Here is a 25,197-nt window from a genome sequence, read left to right as displayed (position 1 = left end):
AACCTTTCTTCAGTGTATTTTTCATATCACACATAAATTATGAGGGTTTTTTTACCTAAATGGATACAGGGGAGAAGGGAAAACAAAGAAAGCAAAGTTTTCTTTCTTTTTTTTCCCCCTCTCCCCTTCAGACAGGTGATCTGGATTAAGAATAAAATAATTTGTTTTCAGTTTTTCTAACACAAAGGTAAAATGTGTCCAAAAGTAGTGCAACATTCATTTTGGATAAAAACATAACTAAGAAAAGCTTCAGATCATAAAAGTCAGATCCCAGGACATAGTTCCCATAATCAGTAAGATGTAAATGCTTATGGTTAGAAAAAACTATTCCTATATCCTTGACGTGATGTCTTAAATATAGGCTTAATATAGAGAGCCAGAATTATTTCTACAAGGAGTTTTTTCCTTACATATTCTAAGAATAAAATTGTTCACCTTCAGTTTTTCTAACATAGAAGTAAAATAGAGCATATTTCTCCTCACAATTCACTCGTACATCAGTCTGTTTGGACAGTGACAGCTGAGTGCAAACCTAAAACCATGTGTGCTTCCACATCAGAGGGTGTGAACATGACGCACTTCTGGAGAAGCACTCCGTAAAGTTTGCCGGGAAGCAGCAAATGAGTAGAAAAGGTAGGTGAAAAGAGTGGGTTATCAGCCAACAAACCCTCAGATTTCCTTGGGAAGGCTGATATAAATAAAGAATGGTAACCAGGGTTTAAATAGGTGATTCTTGCCTCAGTTTTGTCTTTGTATTCCAAGTGTCAGATGAAAAATGTGTGGCCTGATTGTCAAGCTGTAGTAAAGTCATTGCAAACAATTTAATTATTTAGCAAAGGGAGGAGAAAAATTAGTTGTTTCAAGCACTAATGGAAATTTTAAGTATTAATAAATAAATATTTACAATCGAAGTTGCTTAGTGTTTGATAAGTAAGCAATCCTACAATCAGAATAATACAAAGCAATTTATTTTATTTACTCCTAAAGTTACAGTGAAAAGTCCTTTGAAATGGTGTGAACAAATTCAGATGTTTCTTTCTTGGTTTAGATATCAGACTTGAAAGAAATTCCAGCTGTGACAAATTTACGAGGGGTATACAGAGTAGGTATAAAAGCAAATGCACACAGCTATTGCTTAATTAAACAAACGTCTCATTTGGGGCTCTGTGAATTCTTGGTAATAAATCTTTGTAGTCTGCTGCTGCTGTTAGGTTTCCCAGCTCTCCCTGTCTGTCCCACTGGGTTGACACCTGCTGTGAGTCAAGCAATGGTTTGCACAGGTGAGACTCTCCCAGGTTTTATTTTGCATCCATCTTCTTTCAAACACTCAGCCTGCACGTGAATAAAATGGGAGGATCACAAAATATTAATTTGCAGTGTCAGTGTTTAAATCCAACATTGACTCTCCAGACTCCTGGGCCTATTTTGGAAAAAGCGCCACACTCCAAAGTACATTCAGAAGCAAAGCTCTCTCATTTACATAAATGCAAGAAACAGTGCTGGCTTTCAGGGGAAGATGCTGCAATATGAATGGAATAATAAAACATTCCTTCAGCCAAAGGAAGAGAGAGAAGGACTTGGCACCCCACTGAGATGATGCAGCGTTGTCAGTGTGGTTTCTTCAGACTACTACAGCGACCATTGTCTGTCTGCCTCTCAGACCCCCTCTCAACAGTTTAACTCTTTGATATTTTCAACCAAACTCTGTGGGGAAGCAGATGCCTTCAAGAAATGAAAATCACTACAAGTTTAGTGTGGACTGGGGCAAGGAAGACTGAAGCATTTGCCATTTGTGGGGGAAAGGATGCTGTGTGAGTATGGTGGATGAGCAGGACAGAGCCAGTGTGCGGTTAAGCAAATGCTGCCACTTGCCTGACTGCTGCTCTGGGACTGTGGGGAGAGATGAGGCTCGTGTGCAGGGAAAGAGGGAGCCTTGCAACTCAGCAATCTTCATGAGCACATATAGAGACGAGCTGGAGTCAGGATGGGCATGGAAAGGGCAGCACTTGCTAGGCAGCCCAAATTCCTTCATGGTGCTGCTCAGTGGATGACTTTAATCCAATGGCAGGATTTTCAGTGCACAGGAAATTAGTCACATATTTTTCCTAGTCATTGACTTTACTGGTAAACCTGGAGCACATCTGTGTTCTGGGCAGCCCTTCATTAGATTTGACCTGTCTGGTGATGGCAAATCGGAATAAGTGGTAAAAGATGTTTTGAGACAAGCTGAGGACTGTTGTGCTTTGAGAAAGAGCACTGGTACACAGTGCAAACTTTGGCTCTTTTTTGAAGCTGTATTCAGTATTGTGCCAGAAGTGTATGTGAACAGCAAGGGTTTCGAGTGCCTGCCTTGGCAGCTGGGAGCTCACACCCAGCTAAGCACACAGCCCCTTTACAATAGTTTTGCCACAGAAACAAAACCAGGAACAACAAAGTGTGCTCTGCTGACAGGCGAGGGGACTGCCAAGGAACTGTTTTTGGGAAACCCAGGATGTCTGAAATCTACATCCCAGCAACGAGGTACCAGTGGGATCCAAATGCAATGATACCTAGCAGTCTATAGCATTAGGATGAAATGCAGACTGTGTGTTTCTTCAGATGCCAGAAGAAAGGATAAAGAAGATGAAAACTAGGGAGTATTTGGAGTCTTCTCTGGAAGGGAAGAAGCAGATTCCTTGTTTATCCCAGACTAGATGTTGTCTTCGGCTCTGACAGCTGTGCTCAGCTGGGCTTGGGAGGACAAGCAGGCAGCTGGCTCACCTGCAGCAGGCTCTGCCAGCTTCCTGATTTCTGGCTCTCAGGGATGTGTGCTCCCTGTGGGAAGCATGTGCAGAGCTATTGAGAGCAGAAGCAGTGCAGGCAGCCTGAAGCACATTCCTCCAACTCAGTTACTTAGCAGAGCACTTATTCCAGGGCTGTACTTCCCCTTGATTTGTTTGCCCATGCCATTGTGGAGCTGACATCTTACAGGGGAGCCCTGCTTGGTCCCTTATCGTGGGAGCATGAGGAATGATCATTGCCCAGCGACACCCATCGATAACAGTGAATAATAGCCAGGAAGGGAGGCAGACAACAGTAGGAACATGCTCAAGAGAGGTGCTGTAATTCTTGGGACAGGGCGCTTCTGCAGAGGAGGAGGAGAGTTGCAGGGTGGACGGGAGGGGGGTTCCTATCACTGTTGATGCTCTCTAGAGCTCAGAAGCTGGAGACGAACACTGGCTAAGGATGGTCAAAGCTGGGAAGGGAAAAAAGCAAGGGAAAAGGATGAAGTGAAAAGAGCTAGGAGCCACACTGGAGAGCATACAAACAGCCTGCTGACCTATGATGCATGAGGGATGAAGAAAACAGACTGTGATTGACTATGTGGACCATCTGGGTGATCTTCTGGATTTCAACTGTCCCGGTAGGTGCTCAGAACTATTTATTCCCTTTTGCATGGAATCACATGTTATCTGAGTAATGGTGAGCACCTCTATTCCATGAAGTTGTGGTGTCTCTGTTTAAAAAGATCTGTGTAGAACCTGGGATTTTTAAATTTTCTTCTTGCTTCTGCTGCTTCCTGCACTAATTGACAGTGGCCAGATGACTAGATGCTGGATGCCTCAGCTTCCCCACCTTTATAAAGACAGAAGTGTTACTAACTCACTTTGACAAACACAGCAGGTGCTGTGATGAAGGACAAAAGATTTAACTCCATTCAGAGAAGCTTTACTGATTTACACCAGCAATCAAATACCTTAAGGGGCAATGTCCACATCTAGCAGTGCCTCCCTGGACTCAGACTGAAGGCATGTGAAGCAATGTTTATACCACAAAGTTTGTCTTCTTTTTTTAGCTCTATCACTTTACTGATTTTTATGTGGCAGATTGTCACTGCTGAGCTCCAGGTGCTTGGATCAGTCAGAAAGGAGAGTGGAACCTGGGCTGTAATCTCCAGGTGCTGCTCAGTTTATTCAGATTTTGAATGCATATAAAACAAGGGGTGAAATATGTCTAGCTTGGGTGTGAGAGGTTAGGAAAGGATCAAATCACTGTTCCATTGCAACAAAGGGAAAAATCAATTTATTTGTCCCAGCAGAGGATTTGCTCTGACTGTGAGAAAACCGGAGTTCTGCCTAGACATTTTAATTACTGAGTGAATGCAATCTTCAAACTTTTTGCCTTTTGATCATCTTCTGCAATGAAAATTGTGACTGTGATGGTTTTCTTGTAATTTTGGTTTCTTATTCTTAGTACTACCTAAAGGACTCTGTAAATAGATGTCATCGCTCAGGGTGTACCCAAGAGCACCACCTTCTATTGCTTCTTCTTATCTTTCAAAATACATGTTTTGATTTTTCCAGGCATCTGCTCCTTAAATCCTCTTATTATACTAAATCCATTTATTTTAAAATGAAATGGCTGAGAATTCTGGATAATGTTTAGATCCATTCATTTCACACTTTAAAAATTGTGTTGGCTGTTGCTATCAATATTGCAGCTTTTTGCCCGTTCTTGAGATCTATTTATTACAGTTATCTCTGTTTGGAAGGGGTTTGGTATCTGTCTTTAAACAGAATATGAAGAGATCTTTCTCTCTGTTCTGGATTCAGTTGGGATAGAGTTAATAATCCTTTTAGTAGCTGGTGAAGTGTCAAGGAGATCACAACTGTTTCAGGGAACTGTTTAGGAAGAGACATAGAAACTGCACGTAGAGGAGCCCCTTTTCCTCCTCGTTCTCAAGCAGCAGGGGCAGGCTGTTTGCTCCCACTTGTCAATGGTAAACACGAGTGAGACTGAGCACAGCTGGTGGTAGAGTGGGGTTATCCGGCCACGGCATGGGAAGTGGATTTCGCATCGCTCCGCAAACATCCAAGTGCTCGTACCCAGCCTGCTCCCTCGGATGCCAGTGTTGTCACAGACTGGCTCGGGGACAGGGCTGGTGGGAAACAAGGTCTTTAAACCCACACCTGCAATCTCTCTGCTTTCCCTGGATTTAAAATCCTGTTAGTTGCACATCTATTCCCAGGAAGTGGTATCCAGCTGATTAGAAGAATAGGGTGGACATCACTCTGTGGGGTAAAACAGTAATTGTAAGGCATTACCAATGCTGTACTCCTGCTTGAACAACACACTTGGTGTAAGAAAGTAATGCTGTATCAGATCATCAGGGTGATCTTCACAGCTGGGTGTGCTGAAAGTGTGTGGCCTCACTCTAGCCATAAAGAAATAACACAGAATTTAAATCTTTCTAAACAAAAACTTTCTTAGGACCCACATTTCTTAAAGGAAAACAGTGCCCACATAATGTAAGATGGAGTATTCCCCTGTTTCTGAGATCATTGCTAACATGATTCCTAGCATTTATTTTTACATATGTTCAGTATCATCTTAACAACCCGTATGCAAACCAAACTGGTTATGTTGGCCACTTCAAATGCTCAGCATTCAAATCTTCGCATCAGAAGAGTGTTTCTTTCATATAAAGTCTTTACTTGTGTGATTCCAGAGAACTTATTACATTGTGCAAAACCAGGTATTTCTAGCTCATTTATTTCATGACACACAAAAACAAGGGAGAAGGATACTGAAGTTAAACACAAGTTTACACAGCAGACCAATTAGATGAGGTACGATACACTGCTGAAAAGATCAATCTTTGTTCAGAGATGCAATACTCAAAACATTTCCAGGCAAAATAGTGGGAATATAGTCTCTAATGTCTGGTATGCTAAAATTTAATTGTAGAAAAGTAATAGTTCTCATTACAAGGTTTTCAGGGATTGTTCTTTCTCCCAAATCTAATCTGAAAATGATCAGCAATGCTACAAGATTTATTAGGTTGAGCAGTAATGTGATGCTTCTGGGTTAACTTTCTTGAACAAAGAACATAAACAAATTCTATCTGATATTTTTCAACTAATAGAGCCTGATGACTGGCCTCTAATCTCTTCATTATGTGTGTACATACACATGCATTTATATATATGAACATAAAAGTTCCATTGTGAGAATTTGTAGAGATTTTGGGTTTATCCATTAGAGAGAAATTATCTAATTCATTATAATGGACATCCACTTATATTCAGGTTTCTTGTGTCAAAAAGAATCGACACTGGTAAAAATAACTTTTACCCTGCAAAGGGTAAAAATACTTTTTTTCTGAACAATGTAACTGTTAAGACCTTGTCCTGCAAATAATTTTGTAATGCTTTTCAATATTTATCTTTTTAATGGTCTGTAGCGGCTTTTTTTTCACTCATTTTGGTCCAGCTGCATAAAACAAACAAACATTTTAATTGCTACATCAGGATTGAGTGGACACTAACATTTCCACATGGTTTTATGAGAAAGGAGGATGGGAAGATTAAAAAATTACTTTAGGACAAATTACCATCTACATTCCCACAAAAATCTGGGTGAGATTCTGCTTTCAGGTGGGCTCCTGCACCTACCAAATGGTAGCAGGGAAACAGGCTTGGGTGGTCTGCAACCAGTGGGCATATTTGGATCACTTTTGTCCAGGAAAATGACCTGCCAGGTGTATGGTTTAACACAGCTGTGGGTGAGTGATTAATTCTCTGTTACTCTAGGAGACTCCAGCAGTGTCCTGGATGTTTCTGCAGTCTTTTGGAAGAGCATCCTGTTCATGTATTTAATTTAGGAGAATAGCACATTTTTCTCAATGTCAGTAATGTCAGCAAAAGGGAGAAGACATAAACTCAGTCTGTGCTTGCCTGCTGCTACTACAAAAATGCAGACTTAACTGGGAAAATTGTCTGTATTTCAAGGAAATATTGCCCACAATCAAGTTATATATTTGCATGGGGAATATGAGCATATAAAGGATATATTCTGTTGAGATTTTATAAGTTTTAAGAGGAAAAGTGATTCCACTGCTTTAAAAAATTGTAGATCAGAGCTATTCCACCTGTCTGTGACCTTCTGAGCGTCCTGAAAAGGGAGGAAGAAAAGTGTGTGGAGACTCTTTCCCTGGAGGCAAGGAACAGAACGACTGAAAATGATCTGCTCCTGAGCTCAGGTAAAGGCTGAACAAATGCACATGATAAAAGCTGCTCTCACATGAACTGAGTGCTTCAAACTCAGACACCCTGGCATTGCTCCCCATAGGAAGTATGCACTTAGAATACATCTCTCCTTTAGGAGCAGAAAAACAGGTAAGATTTGTTACAATGCTTTGAGAGCAGGATTCTGACATTACTGTGACAGGAAGAATTGTGGGAACCTTCTAACCCAGTTGCTTGACTGCAATCCTCACAACTAGGGAACAAACCAGCAATAAAATCTTGCAAATTGCAATCACGTCTTCTTGGAAAAGGATAATTTAAAAAGTCACCCCAGCAACTGCAAATTTACTTAACTATATTTACCTTAAAAATCAATGAAGACCAGCAGCCAACATTTAAATCACGTGGCTTGAAGGTCCTCATTGCTTCCTCCTTGTTCCAAGTTACTGTCACCTAACAGAGTTCTTGAATTCCAGTGAGGATTTATCATCATACAAAGGAGCTTTTTGGCCTGGGAAAGTTGTGTACATGATGAATCCTCATCGTGTATACAGCTTTGCTTTCACAGCTGAGAAACTGGGGTCATGTGCAAGGGATTATTAAACCTTGTCTGTGAACTGCATGTTAGTTCCCCCAGGCAGCTGCTGGGTCAGCATCTCAGGGAGGACACTGGGTGTAGACAAGACATGTGACTATTTTTAGTGTGTGACCAGCCATCCCCACTAAGGATGGGGCTGTGTCACTCACAGCATCTCACAGACTGAACTGATTCTGGGTGACTTTTGTGCACTGTAACATGGGCAAGATTCTCACCAGCATCAGAAGGGAAGGAGCTCCCATGAGATGTGTTGTGTGCAGGCTATCCTGGCCACAGATAGGCTACCATGTGGAGCTAGAGTTAAGGTGCTTTCTTAGTTTCAAAGCCTTCCTCTCTAACAGATAGTGTTGGAGGCAAAGAACAATCTCACTATGACCTGGCCCAAGGACAGAACTTGCCTGGTTTCTTAGGATGCCTTGCATTTTTCTATGTCACTGTTTTATCCCTGTCCCTTGCAGACTGATGGGTGTGAGCACAGCTTCAGGGCATTACAGCCACATAGCAGTGGCAAGATACCTTATGGCAGGCTTCCAGGTACTCCACAAGGCAGATCTGTCTCATTGCATGTAAGAAGTTTAATGATATGAATAAATCAGTATAGTTTATTTCCTTCAGTGAAGAGCAGGTTGGTTTGTCAGCCTATTTATTTTTCTGCTGTGATCCTGTGATATGGCTGTCATGTTCAGCTCTGTGTTTCCTTGGCACCAGAGCTCCACAGCAGATTCAGACACATTAAACTCCACAGGACCATGCAGATGTGGATCTGCACTAGCATTAGCAGGGAGTACTATTTTACAGATGGACTTGTTTTGTCTCAGTCAAATGGTAGCTTCTCAACAAAGACTTAATCCAATTTTTAACTGGATCCACATCTTAAAATTCACCCAAGGCCTTTCACTATTGGAATTTTTAAATGGGGTAATTCTACCTAAAATTCTACCAAACCCTAAGAGGGGTTTATTACTTTGGTAAACTAGGGAGTAATGCTTCTATTCTGGGAAATAACACACCTGAAAATACATTCAGCCTTTAAGGTATCTGCATGCTGAAGTTCTTGTGGAGAAAATCTCATACAAGGATTTCAGTTTGAAGAAGAGAGAAACAAAGCTGAGGAATTCAGTGCATACCCTTGGTGGGTCATGCAGGGAGGAATAAAGGTGACTTTACAGGGTGTGGGGTACCTTCCACACCTTGTCCTTCCTGCACCTGCCCCACAAGCTTTGACTGGCACGGGCAGGAAAAAGGACAAAGCAGGGAACAAGCTCCCACCATGCCATCTCTGCTGCTGAGCTCACATCTCTGTGAAAATGGCTCAAATAAAGGAATTCGTTGCTGGGGAATCAGGCACAAAGTACCTGAGCAGTGAGTGTTTCTTATCTTCCTGCGGTAAAAGGGAAAAGGGACTCTGCCCTTATGATAACATTAGCTTGGGAAAGGGAGCAGTGTAATATTAACATAACCCAAGTAATAGTTATGCTCTTTTTAGTGCATGAGTGAAGACAAGAAAATTCTCTTGGGAACAAGGAGCAGGGCAGGGAAGCTACTGGAGACCGGGGACCCCTGATCATGGTGTATTGCTGCTGGGAGAATGCTCTGAGTGCTGCTTGAGGGAGATCCCAAAATGCACAGGGCTCTGTGAAGGAGATGTTGCTGTGCTTTGTCTCCACCCCGAGGCTCTTTATCTAGCTGGGGGTGGGAGAAACCAGCTTTTATCCATGAGGAGTAACAAGAAGCCCCCTGCAGGAGGAATAGCTCAGCCGGTTTATGTTTTCTCTTCCTGGATGGAAACCACCCGAAATCATAATTTTGCCAGGTTTTCCTGTGCATTGGGTCTGATTTTGGGGTTTTATGCCTGTGGTGTTGGCATGAAGGTTCAATAAACCAAACAATGCAGCACGTTAAGTCATAAATATCACCTAAGGTGAAGTTTTGCTTGCCTTTAAACTTTTGCTTTGAAGTAAATCCTTTCCAAGACTTATAAACATTGGCACAGGGAGGACACCAGGGCTGAGGTGCCACCCTGGCTGTGAACAGCTCTGTATTTTCAGGCACTAGGACTGCTGCACAGATGGAAATCAATACACTTCTAGAAATGTAAATATTTTTGTCAGGCTAATGGAGGTTGGCCTTATAAAGCATGAAGTGTTTGAGGAGAGTGCTTGGTCAGCACTTCCTCCCCTCAGCTTTCAGGGAGCATGCAGGGCAGACGGCACACGTCCGGATACAGCAGGCACAGGGTAGTCCTGACACACCCCAGTGGCTTTTTTCCCCCCCTCAAAGAAAGCTGTGCTAAAACCATTGACAGGGAGTGGAGGCAAAAGGGAATGAGTCTGAATTATTTCAATCTGTATCTGGAGAAGAGCAAAATAAGAAATAGTAGGATTACAGTTTCTCTGTGGTACAAAGAGCATCAAATGTAGGTCTTCTCCACTAGCACTCTGCACCTCCGGCCAAAATTAATCCATGTCAGCATCCAGCACCTAAGCAAGATGTCTAAGTAGAGATCACCATCGTACTCTGTTCTGTTGGCCACCAGATGAGCTCACTGATGCATCTCTACCAGCCCTGCCAGAAGGCAATACAGTCAAGCTGAGGGTGCAGCTAGAAAAGTCTCCCTCCCTCTCTGACTGTGAGAGGGGACCTGCTAAAGCAGGGTCATATACTTGCATTTGTTCATAATTACAAAAATATTCTGTAAGGAAATCATTAGGGTGACGCAAAGTGAAAGCTTTAGAAAGCTGAAAATAAGTTTAAATATTCCCATCTGATTTCCTTCATCTTTCCAGGGCCATTCAGTAGTTACCAGCAAACAGGTAGCAAAAGGCCTGATGTGAAATTCAGAATGACTGTAATTGCTATTTGTATGTCTAGCAGTGACCAGTGGGATCAATGACAAGAGTGGGATGGGTCTGGGATCTTGCTGGGGCTGGTTTGAAGCAATCAGGACCTGCTCTGTCCTTTCCAGCTCTCAGCAGGACTTGCTCTGTCTCATCCAGCTTGCTTTTCAGAGCACTGAGCATCTTTGTTCCTGTAGCTGCCTTGGTCCGTGGGAGATGTTGGATGGTGGTGCGCTGCTTGGGGATGTCTTCCAGTGTTTCATTGTTGGAAGACGTTTCATAATGTTATATCACTGGGAGATGCTGTATGGTATTTCCTTGTTGCCCCCCAGGCAGATGTGCTGGAATGTGGGACAACATGAGCTGCTGGCCTTCATCCACTGCGGGACAGACTGTCAATGCTCACTGCCCTGAATTTTTTCAGATGCTGACTGGGAAAAAAGGTAATGCTAAAATGATGCTTTTCTCACCCAGGTGTTTTTTATTAAACATATATTTATTAAACACTTTATTTTTTATTTCTTTACAAAAACACTATGCTCAGGTCTGAACTTGAAATGAATATTTTTCCCTCCTTTTAAAGAACAAAAGTTACTTAACACGTCTGTTCCCACCTCTACGCTGAACATAGAAAAGCCTGGAATTAAAGTAGCAAGATCTTTTAAGTGTTTGTGTTTTCTAGTCAGATGGAAAAAAATGCAGGAATTAAATGCTATCCTGAAAAGCAGGTTTTTAGCATGGTTTCTTAAGGAAAAGGGTTTTCTCCACTCCGGTTCTGTGTTTATTTCTGTCTTTCCCTTTTAATAACTCCTAGAGCCAGTGGCTGGTCCCAGAGGAGCTTGATGGGGACAAAACTTCACACAGCATTAGGTTCGTACGTGTTTTGGCAAAACATCCAGCTAGGCAGGCAGAAAAGATCCCCTTTTTTGCCTTCATTAAGAGGAAATCTGCACTGGGGATTTCTCTCTTGCCTGTGACAAGATCTATACAAGTGGCACAATCTCATGGAAATTCAGGTTTCATGGCTCAACAAACAATTCACTCAAACAGAGGTGAGCTCAAGCAATGCTTTTTGTCCTTTTTTTCTGGGATATCTAAGCTAGAAATGAAGTGAAATTTACTCCCAGTAGACTACAGTAATCATGAGCTATTAAGTAAGCCTGCTTTCTGTTCATTTCTGCTTTTCAGTAATGCCTAAGAATTGTGTTTACGTTTCTCTTTAGGGAGTTAATGATTCAAATGAGAAGAGGGTTTTGCATTCTTCAGTTATAGGGCACAGATTAATGAGGTCCAGTACTTACAGAAAAGCAGACAGATTCATTTTATGAAGGGAGGAACAGGAGACAAATTATTAGATTGTCTAATAAAGATTAAATAACTCAAAGGAGAAGCACTTAGTGCTCTTTAAATTAAATCAGACATGAGCCACTCAGATTAAAATAAAAACCTTGCTACTTTCTGTACACACGAACATTATCTGCCCTTTGAGCCCTTTAAGCTGGTTTAAAGCCAAAGGATAAACTACACAAAGGCTTAGATCGCTGAAGAAACCATCCGTCTGGCATCTACTTTAGCACAGTGATCCCGGCCCTTACACGCAGTAACTGAAATCCCGGCTGGTACAGCCACTAGAGGGAACTGCTCCCTGCCTCTGGCCTTCTCACCGGGGAAGAAAGCAGGAATTTGTACATCCAAAGGTCATAATCACATCTCAGATGTTCACTGCCTTATCTTGGAGGTCGTCAGCTTAAACTTTAGTTGCCCTCCTTATCTAAAACCTGATAAACAGTAGTCAGAGTGACAGTGTTCAAAACAGAACCCCAAGACCTGGTCCATCATTAGCATCTTATTTCAGTCTCTGCATCTGGCATTTTGGGACAAAGTCAGCAATAATTTAACCTCATTCTCATGGCCACCTTCTTTGATTTTATAGTGTGGTTGGCTTGTGACTCCAGAGTTTATTTACTGCTACAGTCATTGCCCCGTTTGAAACAATTTTGAAAAAGAAAAACAAAGATCTGTTTGCTTCAAAAGAAAAGCAAAGGTTTTCTCTCCTCACCACTTACAAAGCAGATGGGCAGCCACATATGCCAAAAGCCCATATGTTAATCCATGTGGATGGCTCTGAGCTCTGCCCAAACCCTAGTCTCTGTGCTCACATCTAGACTTGCATTTGCAGCCCAGACTGTCTGGTCCCTTTCTACATAGCAGACCAAATAAACAAAATTATCTTGAACCAAGTAACAGAACTAAGCATGGTGTCTTAAGCAAGGAATGAGGAAGGTGTGACAATCGTGAGGATTCAGAGGCAAAGGTCACATCAGATGATCCCAGTCCCACAGCCATCCCTTTAGCCAGAGTTCCTTCTTGCCTAGGCAGTTCCAAAGTACCAGTAAACACCAAGCCAAATCCTTAGACAGACTGCAGACTCCCAGTCTGCTCTGAGTGGGGCATGCTGCAGTTTCCCCAGTGTGTGTGTCACCCATAACTCAGGAGCATTGTTAAAATTTTCCTTGTGCCCATCCATATGATGTGCCTGGCACAATCTCCTGTGCTTTGCATGTAATGTAATAGCATGTGCACACCAACACAGAACTTCACCTCCTCTTGTCTGATCTGCTTTGACAGCCTTGAGCACAAAACAGTCACAGGCATGCTTACAAGCACAATGCTTTGCTCACGCTGAAGTAGAGAATCTGCCACCATACCATCCCCTTACTGGGTGCCAAGACAGGCTGGGGAGAACATTTTGGGAGAGCTGCTTATTTCCTGTTGTTGCTGCACTGCAGTAAAACATAGAGAACCTGGATTATAAAGCAAGCCTGGCCCTTTCAAAGATGCTAAGCTGGAACAAGATGTTCAAAAAAGCATCAGAATAATAGTCTGATAAGGACACACCCAGAGCTCTTTCCACTCAGGGTTCTAAGCATGTTTGCTGTGCCTTGCAGGTTTACAGAGGTGAGTTCAAATCAAGTGCAGACATGCTGTCAGGTCACCAGTGTTAGCCCAGAGGTAGCAGGAGCCCTGACTCTGTCCTGACAATTCCAGCAGGGCTCCAAAGAGGATAAACCATTGCCAAACACTGCTGCATATGCATCTCCCTCAGTTCCCTCAGCACTGCAGGGATGTTTTGCAAGAGCCAGACACCCTAAAGTCCTCATGGCTAAATGTGTGAGAAAAAAATAGACTTTTATGGTGCCCTCTGGCAAGGCTTGTACTAGGAAGGACTGCTGGTTTCACATTCCCTTTAAATACATGCTAGCATTGCCATCACTGCAACAAAGCCAGGATTTCACTCCATGTTTCTGAAGTATGATTCTTACCAGACAAATCAATGTGATTAGGACAGTAGGCAGTTGTTTTACTTCTTTGTAATAGTTTCTCTTCAGCACATAACAAACAGCTGCTCGGGTCATTTTCTTCCAGTGACATTGTAAATGGTGTTGGGCAAGACTTCCCACTTCCACTTTAGGGCCAAACATTAATATGGACAAGTTCAAAACTATCCTATTCAGTCATGTGTAACTTGCTGGGCATTCATCTCACTCAGCATTAGGAGTCTAAAAGTCAGACATCCCAGCAGAAGAGGGTCAGACAGACTGCCCTTTGTGGATATCAGTCCGAAAAATGAGTTGAATTCTGCAAATGTCTATTTTTCTCCAAAGACAGCCACAAGGGACACAGTTGGACTCAAGTACTCAGCTTTCCAGAAGTTCAGCTTAAGTGAGGGGAATTTCCTTCCTAACCTTTAATTTGCAAGTAAGCAAGGAAATAATAATGCCCAGTGTGAGGAAAAGACTTTTAGTATTCATTTAAATCTTACTGAAAATCTGTGACCATCTACAGTTTTGTGTTCTATTTGGAGCATGACAAACCACAGTAAGGAGGTGGGAGCATTCAGCAGAGTATCAGATTTGCATGGAGCTTGAATCTGTGACTGAACAAGTCATATGTTTGCTGATCTTGGAATAGTGGCCAAGAAACACCAGATGTACTGAGCAGTATTATTTATGTTGCAATTAATAAAAACAAATCCGTCACAGTCATCCCTGAGTGGGCAAACAATATTATGAACCACACAAGTACACTGGGCAAGTATCAACAGAATCAGCTCAGCTGCATTTTGCCTCCAGCTATGCAGAGTGCACTGCCTGGGGCAACACACTCTCCTGGCTCTTGGAGCAACCCTACATGGTGACTGAACCCCGAGGACAACAAAGATAAAGCTGGAAATGGTCATACCCCATTGTGTCTTTTTTTATTGTTACCACACAGGTTTTGTGTACCGAAACTGTACAAGTGAGGGCTGGTCAGAGCCGTACCCGAGACCTGACATTGCTTGTGGCTACAATGTCAACGACACAACCAACGAGGCCAGAGTGAGTCTGAGTGCCCATGACCACAGATCTGCTGCTCTGGGGCCCTGGGGAGAAACACTTTTAGGAGAGACTGATTGATGTTGTGATTTAACCCGGGTGGGCCTATTGCTATTGGTGGCTTTCAGCGTGAATACTTTCTGCAAATGATTGGAAGTGGTTGCTCAGGGTGAAATTTCAGTAGCTGATTTTACAAGAAAATTTATTCATTAAATAGGAGGAGGGATCTTTCTTTTGGTGCAGGCTGATCTCTACCAGGCAGGCAAGGTAAAGATGTGATTATATGTTCCCCTGCAGCGTTCCTATTTCATGACCCTGAAGACCATGTACACCGTTGGATACTGCACCTCCCTTGTGACGTTGATGATAGCCTTGGTGGTCCTGGCCTCCTTTAGGTAAGGAGAAGCATCTCTGGTTTGTGTTTGGCCAGGACTTCTGGTCATCTCAGCTGACACAAATCTTTCTATTGACTTTCTGGGCAAGCTAAAAATTGAAGTATATCTGAAAACCTTTACAGAAATCAGTGACAAAATTTATCTCTGAATCTTGTCTCCCAGAAAATATCAGGACTGCTCATTACATTGTGCTCTCCTTTTCCTTCCAAATCACAGCTGGATGCATGTTGCAAATGGCATTTGCACCAACTCCCTGATGAGGTCTTCCCATTATTTCAATGTCCCTTGGGCAGAGTGTCTTTCACCCTGCTGCTCTTTTCCCCACTTGAGATTGTGGCTAAAACTTTGTTCTAAGTGCCACTGCGTTGACTTGTGGTAAAGTGTTTCAGGTTTCTATTAGCAATCTGACATGCAGCTTATCTTCACTCATCCCTGTAACCTGGAATTTGTACTGTGCTGCTTATTCAGTGAAATTAATTTCCTTTACAGTAAATGTCAGGGCGGCACCTCTGGGCAAAAGGAAACCCAACTATTTTGCAAATTTATATTCAGGCTGCACGGCCTCTGGACACAGACTATGTAGAGATTTAGTCCAGAAAACACTGCAGGCACAAGTGCACTGTGCTGGCAGAATAAATAAATTCATCCAGGTGTGAATAAACACCTTGAGTTCATGTTACTACAGAAAGGAGGGAGGGAGGGAGGGATGCTACAACAAGCGTATTGGCATGAAATCACAATTTTCCTCGTAACGTTCAGCTTGTTTTAGTACCTGAGTGGAGCAGATATGACTGTAGATTTTTAAGGTCTTCTCTAGGATATCCCTCTTGGAAAATGGATTAGTCTTCCTTTCACAGACAGAAAACACTGTTCTTTATTTATCAGTTTATCACTACTAAGGATTGAAACCTGTTGTTTACAGCCACAGGTTCCTTACATTGGTGAGGAATGTCGCTTCACTGGATCTCTGTCTCTTTTTTTTTGCAGAAGACTTCGCTGCACAAGGAACTACATCCACATGCATCTCTTCACATCGTTCATTTTGCGAGCCTCATCCAACTTCATCAAGGATGCTGTCTTGTTTTCCTCTGAAGACACAAATTACTGTGGGGCATACACGGTAATGCTCTGCTCACCAGCTTGCTCCACCCCTCAATCTCCCAGCAGGATCCTAGCAGGATTTAGTGTACAGGGAAGGAAATCTCCATCCCAGATTCAGGTTCATCATGAGGGGCTATGGGAGAAGAGAGGTATGCTCTGCCCTTTCTCTGAGAACACATTAGATGTTGCTGATTTATACTGCAGTGTGAGACCTGATTGTAAGATAAAGGCTTGCACTCAGACAGTCTGGGACCTCCCAGATTTTGAAATGGTTTTGCCTTTCTCTTTTTATTGGCAGCAAACTATTTTGAAACTTTGGGTGTGAGGAGGGGTGAGCAACGCTGGAGATGATGGTCACTGCTTTAAACTAAAAGATAAGAATTAGGGAGAGGAACAAAAATAGGCTTGTTTTGTTTTATCCTACTGGTTTAGCTGGATATTTGTTGCAGAAAAATAACATTTTGAGAACATTTTTAGTTTGTCTTTATCAACTGCTTTTCTTGTGGAAAAAAAAAAGGATTGACAATACATTCATATGCTTCTCTAAGGTGATATTTGTGTTACTGGTACTAGGAAGGTAGTAATAGTGAAATTCCCGAGACAGTAACCTGAATCCAAGTGTCCATGAGACATTCAGTTCTTCTATTGAGGCAGTTGATTAATGCATTTAGGAGTGCCAGCTCTGCTTTCTTGTCATGTGAAACCCTGTCTCGAGGACACCCATTTAGTCCTCTAATTGCTATAAAATCTCTATTTGCCAAGATTAATTTACAGCTTGATGTCTCTGTTAGAAGGTAGGAACAAACCCAGGCAGGAGCTAATTATCCTCTCTTTCCTCAGGCTGGCTGTAAGCTCACCATGGTCTTCTTTCAGTATTGCATCATGTCTAACTACAGCTGGCTCCTTGTGGAAGGACTGTACCTCCACACTCTCCTGGTGATTTCCTTCTTCTCGGAAAGGAAGTTCCTCTGGTGGTTCATCGCCCTCGGATGGGGTACTGGTTCTCCCTTCAGTGAGAACATCTGGGATTTTTCTGCCTTTGGGATGGACTTGTGAAGCAGTGACTGGTTTTTCCAATTGCAGGTGCCCCAACGGTGTTTGTGGCTGCATGGGCGACTGCTCGGCAACTCCATGAAAATACTGGGTAAGTGGTGTGGAGTAGGGGAATCTGGCACGCCAGGGGGAGCATGCAGCCCCTGTGCCCACTGTTCCATGGGGTCCTGCTCATTTCTAATTGCTGGGAGCAAGTAAATCAATCAACATCCTGCAGTGGTGGGAGCCTGGATGCTAGTGTGGGTGTGAGTAGAGGTACAGCTGAGCAACACAAGAAAAAGCTTCCAATTCCATTTGAGCATTTTCAAGGGTAGGAGGTAGCCTTCAGGTATGAATTCAGACCATGATGTTTTCAATATCTGTATTTAACTTTCTGAACAGTGAAACTTTGTTTCTTTCTCTTTTCCCTTTCAAAATTTTGAACAGTGTTTGTAGTTTAAGGGAAGGACTTGTTTCTGTCCAGTACATGTGGGCAGTTTTCTGTCAGACACATTGTACCACTCAGTGAGAACAGGAAATTCGTTTTGTAGAAAAGAGAATAGGGGCCAATCTAAGGTGCAAAACAGACTAAACCTGTTTGAAAATATACCAATGTTTTGATAACTGACTGCACCTTCTATTTTTACAGGTGTTGGGACATTAACACTGATGTCAATACCTGGTGGATCATTAGAGGCCCCATAGTTGTGTCTATTTTTGTAAGTCTTTACAAAGGGAAGACTGCTAAGGGACAAGCAGATTCAAACTGTATTTTCAAATACTGTGAAGTCAGAGCTCATCTACTCAACATGCTTTAGAAGTGTGTTAATGAACTGATCTTAGGCATGTGTCTGAACCGGTATGACCCATGAGTTACTGCTTAAGCAACTTCTGCTCAGCAGGACTTAGTAACTAATGCCCCAAAGCTAAGTTCACAAGAAAAGCTAGTGTCCTCCCAGGAAGCAAGAGCCTGAAGAAGATCAGGTTTCCACATCCTGTTGATTTCACATGAACTTGGCTGTTTTGTGGAAGCTTGCTTTGGACAGTTTCAAGGAAAGCTCCGGAGGAGAAATGAGTGGCTGTACATTTCAGTATAATTACTTTTGTGTCTGCTGGTCAATGTCTCTCTCAGCAAAGCCAAAACCAACTTGCCTTACATGACCACTGGCTTTTGTTTTCAGGAATGAAAACAGTTCACAGGCTGCACACACCATATATTAGTGGACAGCACTGAGGCACTGCTCAGTGAATTAAGGCACAGGCATTGAAACTCAGTGTGAGCCTGCCCAGTGCAAGGCAGTAGTGATGACAAGAGCAGTTTGGTGTGTATAATACTCAGCACCTGTGTTTTGAGCATTTGCTGGTGCTCTCCTTCAGAGCCTTAGGTACCAGGGGGCTGGAGCTGCTGCTTGGGATAGTAGCTCTGCCCGATGAAGATGCTCTGGGTCAGACCATGCTGCAATGACCTGTCTGAAACCCTAGCCCAGAAATGTGAACTGTTGGTTATTCTCAAGTAACCTGCTGACACTCCAAGCGAAACCCCAAGGGTTGGTTGAGGTTTTCACGTTTCCAGTAAGAACCATTTTGTTTGCAAAACACAAACTGCAACACTTGCACACTTCTCAGAAAGCCGGGCAGCAGAGATGGTGGCTTAAAATTCTACTCCTATTGACCAGTGAGCAATCCTGCATCCCCACAAGACAAGCAGCAGACCGCTTGCACAAGTGATTTGGGATCAACTTAACGAGGTCATGGTATTTCTTTTTCTTTATGAAACTACTCTTATGCTAGGAAGCACTCAGCAATACATAAAAGCCAACAAGACCCAGGCAAGACTAAAAGCACAATCCTAGTTTATCTTTTGGCGGCCCCCACCCGCTATCGCCTTCCAAGTGTCCCCAGAATGCTGATCCTGCCTTGTTTAGCTACTGAAGGCAGAAGCCGCCTGCATGACTCCGCAGGTTTTCCTCAAGAGAGGCTTTACTCAAGCACATAACCAAACAAACAGCCAGATCTTAAGAACCCAGATCTAATCTCTGTATTCCTCACAGCCTTCAGCAGTTGAAAAGGCAGAAAATCAGCACCGATAAACACCTTTGTGTTCCCCGGCTCTCGCTCATTCCCGCGCTGCCCGCGGGCAATTCCTCCGGGCAGGAATCCCAAGGCTCCCCCTTCCCCTGTGGTTTTTATCAGTGAAAAGTCTGCTCAACCTACACGGCTCTTCCCTGGCCAAACGGGTTAAAAATCCCAGAATACCCAGACCTGAACCTCCTTTGCTCCCCACCACACCTGAAGTATTTCTTTCCTTCATGCTCTCCACCTCTAGCTCCCTCCAGCTCCACTCCTTTCCTCCTCCCTCCCCAGCTTCCCCAAACTTCCAGCCCTCTGCAGACTCCCTCGGCAGCCACAGCTGCTCCCTTTCCATCCAGTAACTTTAAAGAACTCAGGGACTTGGCTGTGTCTGTCCCATCTCCAGGAGACCCCGTTCTCTTAGGAGGACCCACCACCCCAGAGCCCTGCTGCGATGCCCCCAGGCACGCAGGACCCACCATGAAGAGGATGCCTCTCTGCCGAGTTTCCCGGCTCAGGGGAGGGTTAAGGGCCTGCCACGGTGCAGGGTGTTGCAGGAGGGCTACGGGTCTGCAGGCTGTGCAAGCCAAGGGCAGATCAGCCCGAGGTCGCGCCCCACGGGCTGCGAGGCGCTGGCCGCGGGACAGACAGACGGACACGCTCAGGCGGCTCTACCTCCCCTGCAACTCCCACTCTTTGCCTGAGGGTCAAACGAGCTGGAACAGCTATTGCCTCATCCTGCACCCAAACTGAGCAGATCAGCATTTTTATCTGATATCCACCCTTCGAGATGGGGAAAATACAAAAGGAAGAACTCCAGTGTCGACTCTCTCCTCTCCCCACTTCTAACTACTTTGCCTCGTGATCCCAAACCACACGGAGTGTTTTCAGCAGGGAACAAAGAGCCCTTGTAGTCCCATTTAGCAAGTGATAGCCCCAGTGCAGCCCCTTTGCCGGCATCCAAAGTGGGGCCAGACTGTGCAGAGGCTGTCAGAACCCCACAGCCAGAGGGGACCAAACCGATGCTCCTGGCTTCCCTGCCCTTCGGTGATTTGCCTGGATAACAAACCCTGACCATAACTAAAGCTGCATCAAACCAGCAGGGAAAGCAGCCAGCATCCGAGCCCAGGGTGGCCAAGCAGGCTGGAGAAACAGGAACAGAGACTGGGATGGGAATATGGACACAGGCAGGCCAGCCCCAACCCCTGTAATCTTTTTGCTCTGCCCAAACTCCCCAAAGTGGCTCTGCTGATACTTGCCAGTTACATAAGTGGATACTGGGTTTGTTGTTTGGTGGGTTGTTTTTGTATTCTTACTTTGGTGTTTGTTTGTTTGTTTCCAGATTAATTTCATTCTCTTTGTCAACATTTTAAGAATCCTGATGAGGAAGCTCAGCTCCCCTGAAAAACGGAGCAGTGATTTCAACCAATACAAGTATGTCCCTTACATCCCTTATAAGACATTCAAGGTCACCTGAGCATTTCTTGCTCCTTCTATACCAGCTTTTCCCCGTTTTCATTCTCAGGAGACTTGCAAAGTCAACACTCCTCCTCATCCCTCTCTTTGGGGTCCACTATATCATCTTTGCTTTTTTCCCTGAGGATGCAAGCAGCGGCACAATGGAAATTCAGCTGTTTTTTGAATTGGCTCTTGGATCATTCCAGGTAATATTTGACAAGCTATTATTTCTTTTAAATAAGAAAAAGAGGTAGAACACATAACTCTGCAACAGACTTGAGTTTCCAATGGCAAAGCCAAGCCGTCTGATTTCCCCTGAGATGCCTCATCCCCATTCAAAAGCTGAAACTGCAATCCTGTGACCACGATTCTTTTATCTTTTAGGGCTTTGTTGTGGCTGTACTTTATTGTTTTCTTAATGGTGAGGTGAGTTTCGTGTGTATAACATTCTTTTTTATTGCTGAAGCATGCCTCGTTAATCAGTGGGATACATCCCCCAATGAATTACACACTTTGTCTGAGGGTTTTCTTCCCAGCTACCTAACATCACTCTTGAAATTCCTCCTAGACCTGGCAAGCCTAGGTAATTGTATGCCAGATGCAAACTTCACCTCTCAACTATTGCAACCCTTTCATAAATCAGATAACATTATTACTGTCTGGGAACTCAGGGTGGGAGCACATCCCTCACACAGTCACACTGACAGCTGACTGGTTCTGAGGTATGATACCATTATCTGCCACCCCATCCATGGCTGCTTTATTTACTCAATCCTTAGGAGGGAATTTATCAAAAGCTGTACCCAGTCCAAGTTTATTAGGATTCTTATGAGGTAAAGCTTTTGGTAGAGGGATCGTTTCCTTTATAGTTGCATGACAACTCCCAGGCTTCTGGGCTAGAACTTGCCCTCTGAAATGCTGCTGCTGGTAGAGGTGGGGGGAAACATAAAAACCTGGAAGATGTATAGCTAATTGGAAGGGAAAAAAAACAAAAAACAAGCCAGTGCCTAAGAAAAAGTCACTTTGAAATGAAGGAGGGTTTTGAAATACTCTGACTGATCTGTCAACAGGGTTCAGAAAAAATGGTTTTGAAAAGAAAATCTGCATTTTTTTTTACCTTAGAGTGCCAAAATGTCCTGGGTTTATATCTAAAATTAAAATTCTGGAAAAATCTACACCAAATCCTTCCTAAGGCCAGCTAGATTCTGTGAACAGTTTCACCTGCAATTAAATATAAAGATGTGTCACTGCAACAACAGTATCACTAGAAGTGTCAAGAAACAGGCCTCACCTTAACCCCTTAAACTGGGGTTTAAATAAATAAACCCAAACCTTGGCAAAGGTAACCTGCTCTCATTTTCCTGTTACGCTGCTCTCTGCAGTGCAGGGCTCCAACATAAATTAGCTGAACTAAGTATTTTGTGACCTTTCTACCTAGGTTCAGCTGGAAGTTCAGAGAAAATGGAGGCAGTGGCATTTAAGCAAGCACTGGCGACAGCATCTCAGCACCTCAGCGAGTAACGGAGGCAGCGGCTTGACTCAAGAGATGCAGATGGTGAGGTCCAGCCCACCAGAGCACAGGAGAGAAGCCCTCCAAAGGTCAAGTGTGCTTTAACTCTGTGCACCTGAGGGTACCTCCATGCTCAGATACACATGGCTGAGTCCCGTGGACTGAGCTGGGAGTCCTCTGTCCATACCCAAAGCAGGATTTGGCTGTAGATCAATGGTTCTTGGAGCGCATCTGCTTGTGTATATCCTGTGCAGCACCATGGTTATTTTGCAAAGCAAAATGGGCCAAAATACTATGCTCTTCCTTGAGTTTCTGCCCTCAGTAACTTGTGTTTCTTTCCACACCTGCTGCTAGTTCTACCTTAAATGTGACCTTCCATTTTCCTTGTGGCTCTCCAGCATGTCCCAGGCTAAGTTAGATTGGTGATTTTTTGATGTTCTCTATTTCTTCTGCTGCAGAATCTGGGAGGACACTGAATTTTATATGATGAAGGTTACATGCCAGCTTCCATGGGTTTGAAATGCAAAATTAACTAATCCCTAGAATTTACCAAGGTTCAAAGCCTTTCTGTTGTGGTGATGGATGATGGACACTGAGAACATAAAGCACAGCTGAGCTCCGGTTTCCTCTTTGACTGCATGTCCATTACTCCAGTGACAGTGGCAAGTTCAGACAGGTTTTTGCCTTTGCGTCTTTTAGGTGGGGACCTTGGAAAAAACAGTGGTCCAATTTGGATATTTGTATCATTTTGAGATGGTAACAAAGCTATTACAACATATTCCAAGGGTGACCAAAAAAACTTCAGTAAGATAGCTCATCCCTATTGTGTCTGTACCTCTCAGACTTGACCAGCTTGTATTTGAAGGGAAGAAATGAAAGCTCTTGAGACATCTAAAGGTCAATTGAACTGGGCAGTAGAAACTATCTGGTGAAAAACATTACCATAGTGGCTACCAAAAATTTCTTTAGAGTCTACAGTCCCTCAGTGTACTGAAATCTGCAAGGTTGTACACTGTAATATGCTGCCAAAAAGTATCTGAGCTAACACAGCTTTATGCTCTGAAGGACGTAATTAAGCAGATTTCGCTATTTTGAGTGGGAAAGGGATAAAATAATTCATCTGACAAATGAAATTTTGACTTTGTATCCAACTTGATTTTGTATCCACATTTCCCTAGTTGGGGTGATTTTGGCTGGGTTTCTTCAAGGGCAAAAATGCTTGAACTGAAAGCGAATGGTGTTTATCTCTTCTCCCTCCTCCCAATCACCTACAAGACATTGGCAAAACATGCATGGCATGTCAAATGCTGCCTGAGCAGCATTCCCCAACCCCCTGTGCCAAAACTGCTCCAACAAGCTTTTAATCACACCAAAAGCCTACATGGTAGGCTTCTGCCATTTTATCAGAAGACAAACATGCAGAGAAGTTCAAAGGATACATTCAAGCTTAAATTACCTGTATTGAAGCAGGTTTTTGAGTGATGTTAGCTCTCTTTGAAACTCTGAGATTCAGGAAAAAAAATCTTTTTTCACTGGCAGTGCTGACAGTTACCCCACACACTCCCTGGTGCAGCAGGTGCTGCAGGCAGCAGCACATGGAGGGCAGCCAGGAGAGGAAGGGCACCCAGCAGCAGGGAGAGCTTCGTGGCTGCCCCAGCCTGCCCTGCCTGGTTGGTTTTCTTGGCTCATGCAGGTCACCCAGCAGTAGGAGAGTTGAACCTCTTTACAACCAGGAAAAAAAACAACGCGATGTAAAGTGGCAAGTCTTTCAAGGAATTACTTTAAACTTATATTTTTGGAAATAGCAAGGTTTCAAGTTGGCTTTGTCCTTTAAAAAACAAGTGCAAGGAAGAACAGAAGCAGTATCAGTCCCATGACCAAAGGAGAAGTGAAAGCCCCTCCCTGAAGGTTGGAATGAAAGATCTTACTTTTTACTGACTCACCCAAGTCAAGCAGAGCTTCCAAACTTCTCGAGTGTTCACTCTGTCCCAGTGCATTTAACAAGTCAGATACTTCAAAAAAAATGTAACCTTAATTTTCTCTCTGGCCTATGAATGAGACCAAGAAGGGTGAAACAACTTGTATGTTCCCTCTCTGAAAATTAAACATTCATCCTTCAAGCCAAAGCAGCTGTTTGTTTTAAATGCAAGTGCCTCCTTCCAGCATAAATGAAGAATTACAGATTCAGAGATACAATAAAGTGTAATTAATTAGATCTGATGCAATTATTGGCTCTCACACGAGCCAGTGTAAGAGCTCAACCCTGCAGTGTAGTTAGGACCAGCACAAGACTGGGAGGAGCCCAGGCTGAGCATGATACCTATTTGTACACGGGCATGCCACATGCCCCAGAAAAAAATACTGCTGGTTTTTATATTTAAAACCCCACAGTTCTAGCATAAATTATTGTTTTACATGGCCATTTTGGTTTTATTTGTCTTGCCTGAAATAACCAAGAAAAATGAATATTCCCAGATTCTGTATAACATGTTCACTTCAGGCATCAAGCAAGCACAAGCCTTGTTTGTATGAAGAGCTGAGAAACTCCATAAAAACTCCTGGATGTCAGCTGGAATTTGGTGTCCTCAACTCTTGGGGAAGAGCACGTCCACTCGGGAAGATACCAGAAGCAGGCAGCCCCTGGAGTTATGATGCTGTGACCTTGTCCTGGTTTCTGCTGGCTGTAGGAAGCTGCTGCCAGCCACCACCACAGGGGAAAGGGTTCTTACCTCTCCCACCTCCTGGGCAGGCACTACAAAGGTTCCCTGCACTGCTGGGGATTTTGCTTGTTTAGCTGTGCTGAAGGATGCTAG

General features: G+C 43.5%; 1 protein-coding gene across 1 annotated transcript; it reads left to right on the top strand.

Moving 5' to 3' along the window:
• The first annotated feature begins 734 nt into the window (after positions 1 to 734).
• Positions 735 to 22,766, top strand: SCTR (secretin receptor). Its single transcript, XM_068195312.1, is given in 13 exon segments — positions 735 to 3,403; positions 6,895 to 7,021; positions 10,775 to 10,885; positions 14,718 to 14,821; positions 15,116 to 15,213; positions 16,201 to 16,333; positions 17,155 to 17,308; positions 17,398 to 17,458; positions 17,996 to 18,065; positions 20,759 to 20,850; positions 20,942 to 21,080; positions 21,259 to 21,300; positions 22,313 to 22,766. Coding segments are annotated over 13 exon segments (1,383 nt in total). The 5' UTR covers positions 735 to 3,328; the 3' UTR covers positions 22,490 to 22,766.
• The last annotated feature ends 2,431 nt before the right edge of the window (positions 22,767 to 25,197 follow it).

This window comes from Anomalospiza imberbis, chromosome 7 (assembly GCF_031753505.1).
Source record: "Anomalospiza imberbis isolate Cuckoo-Finch-1a 21T00152 chromosome 7, ASM3175350v1, whole genome shotgun sequence".
In the NCBI taxonomy this organism is placed as follows: domain Eukaryota; kingdom Metazoa; phylum Chordata; class Aves; order Passeriformes; family Viduidae; genus Anomalospiza; species Anomalospiza imberbis.
Note: the sequence above shows the minus strand (reverse complement) of the source record. Positions and strands in the feature narration are given on the sequence as shown.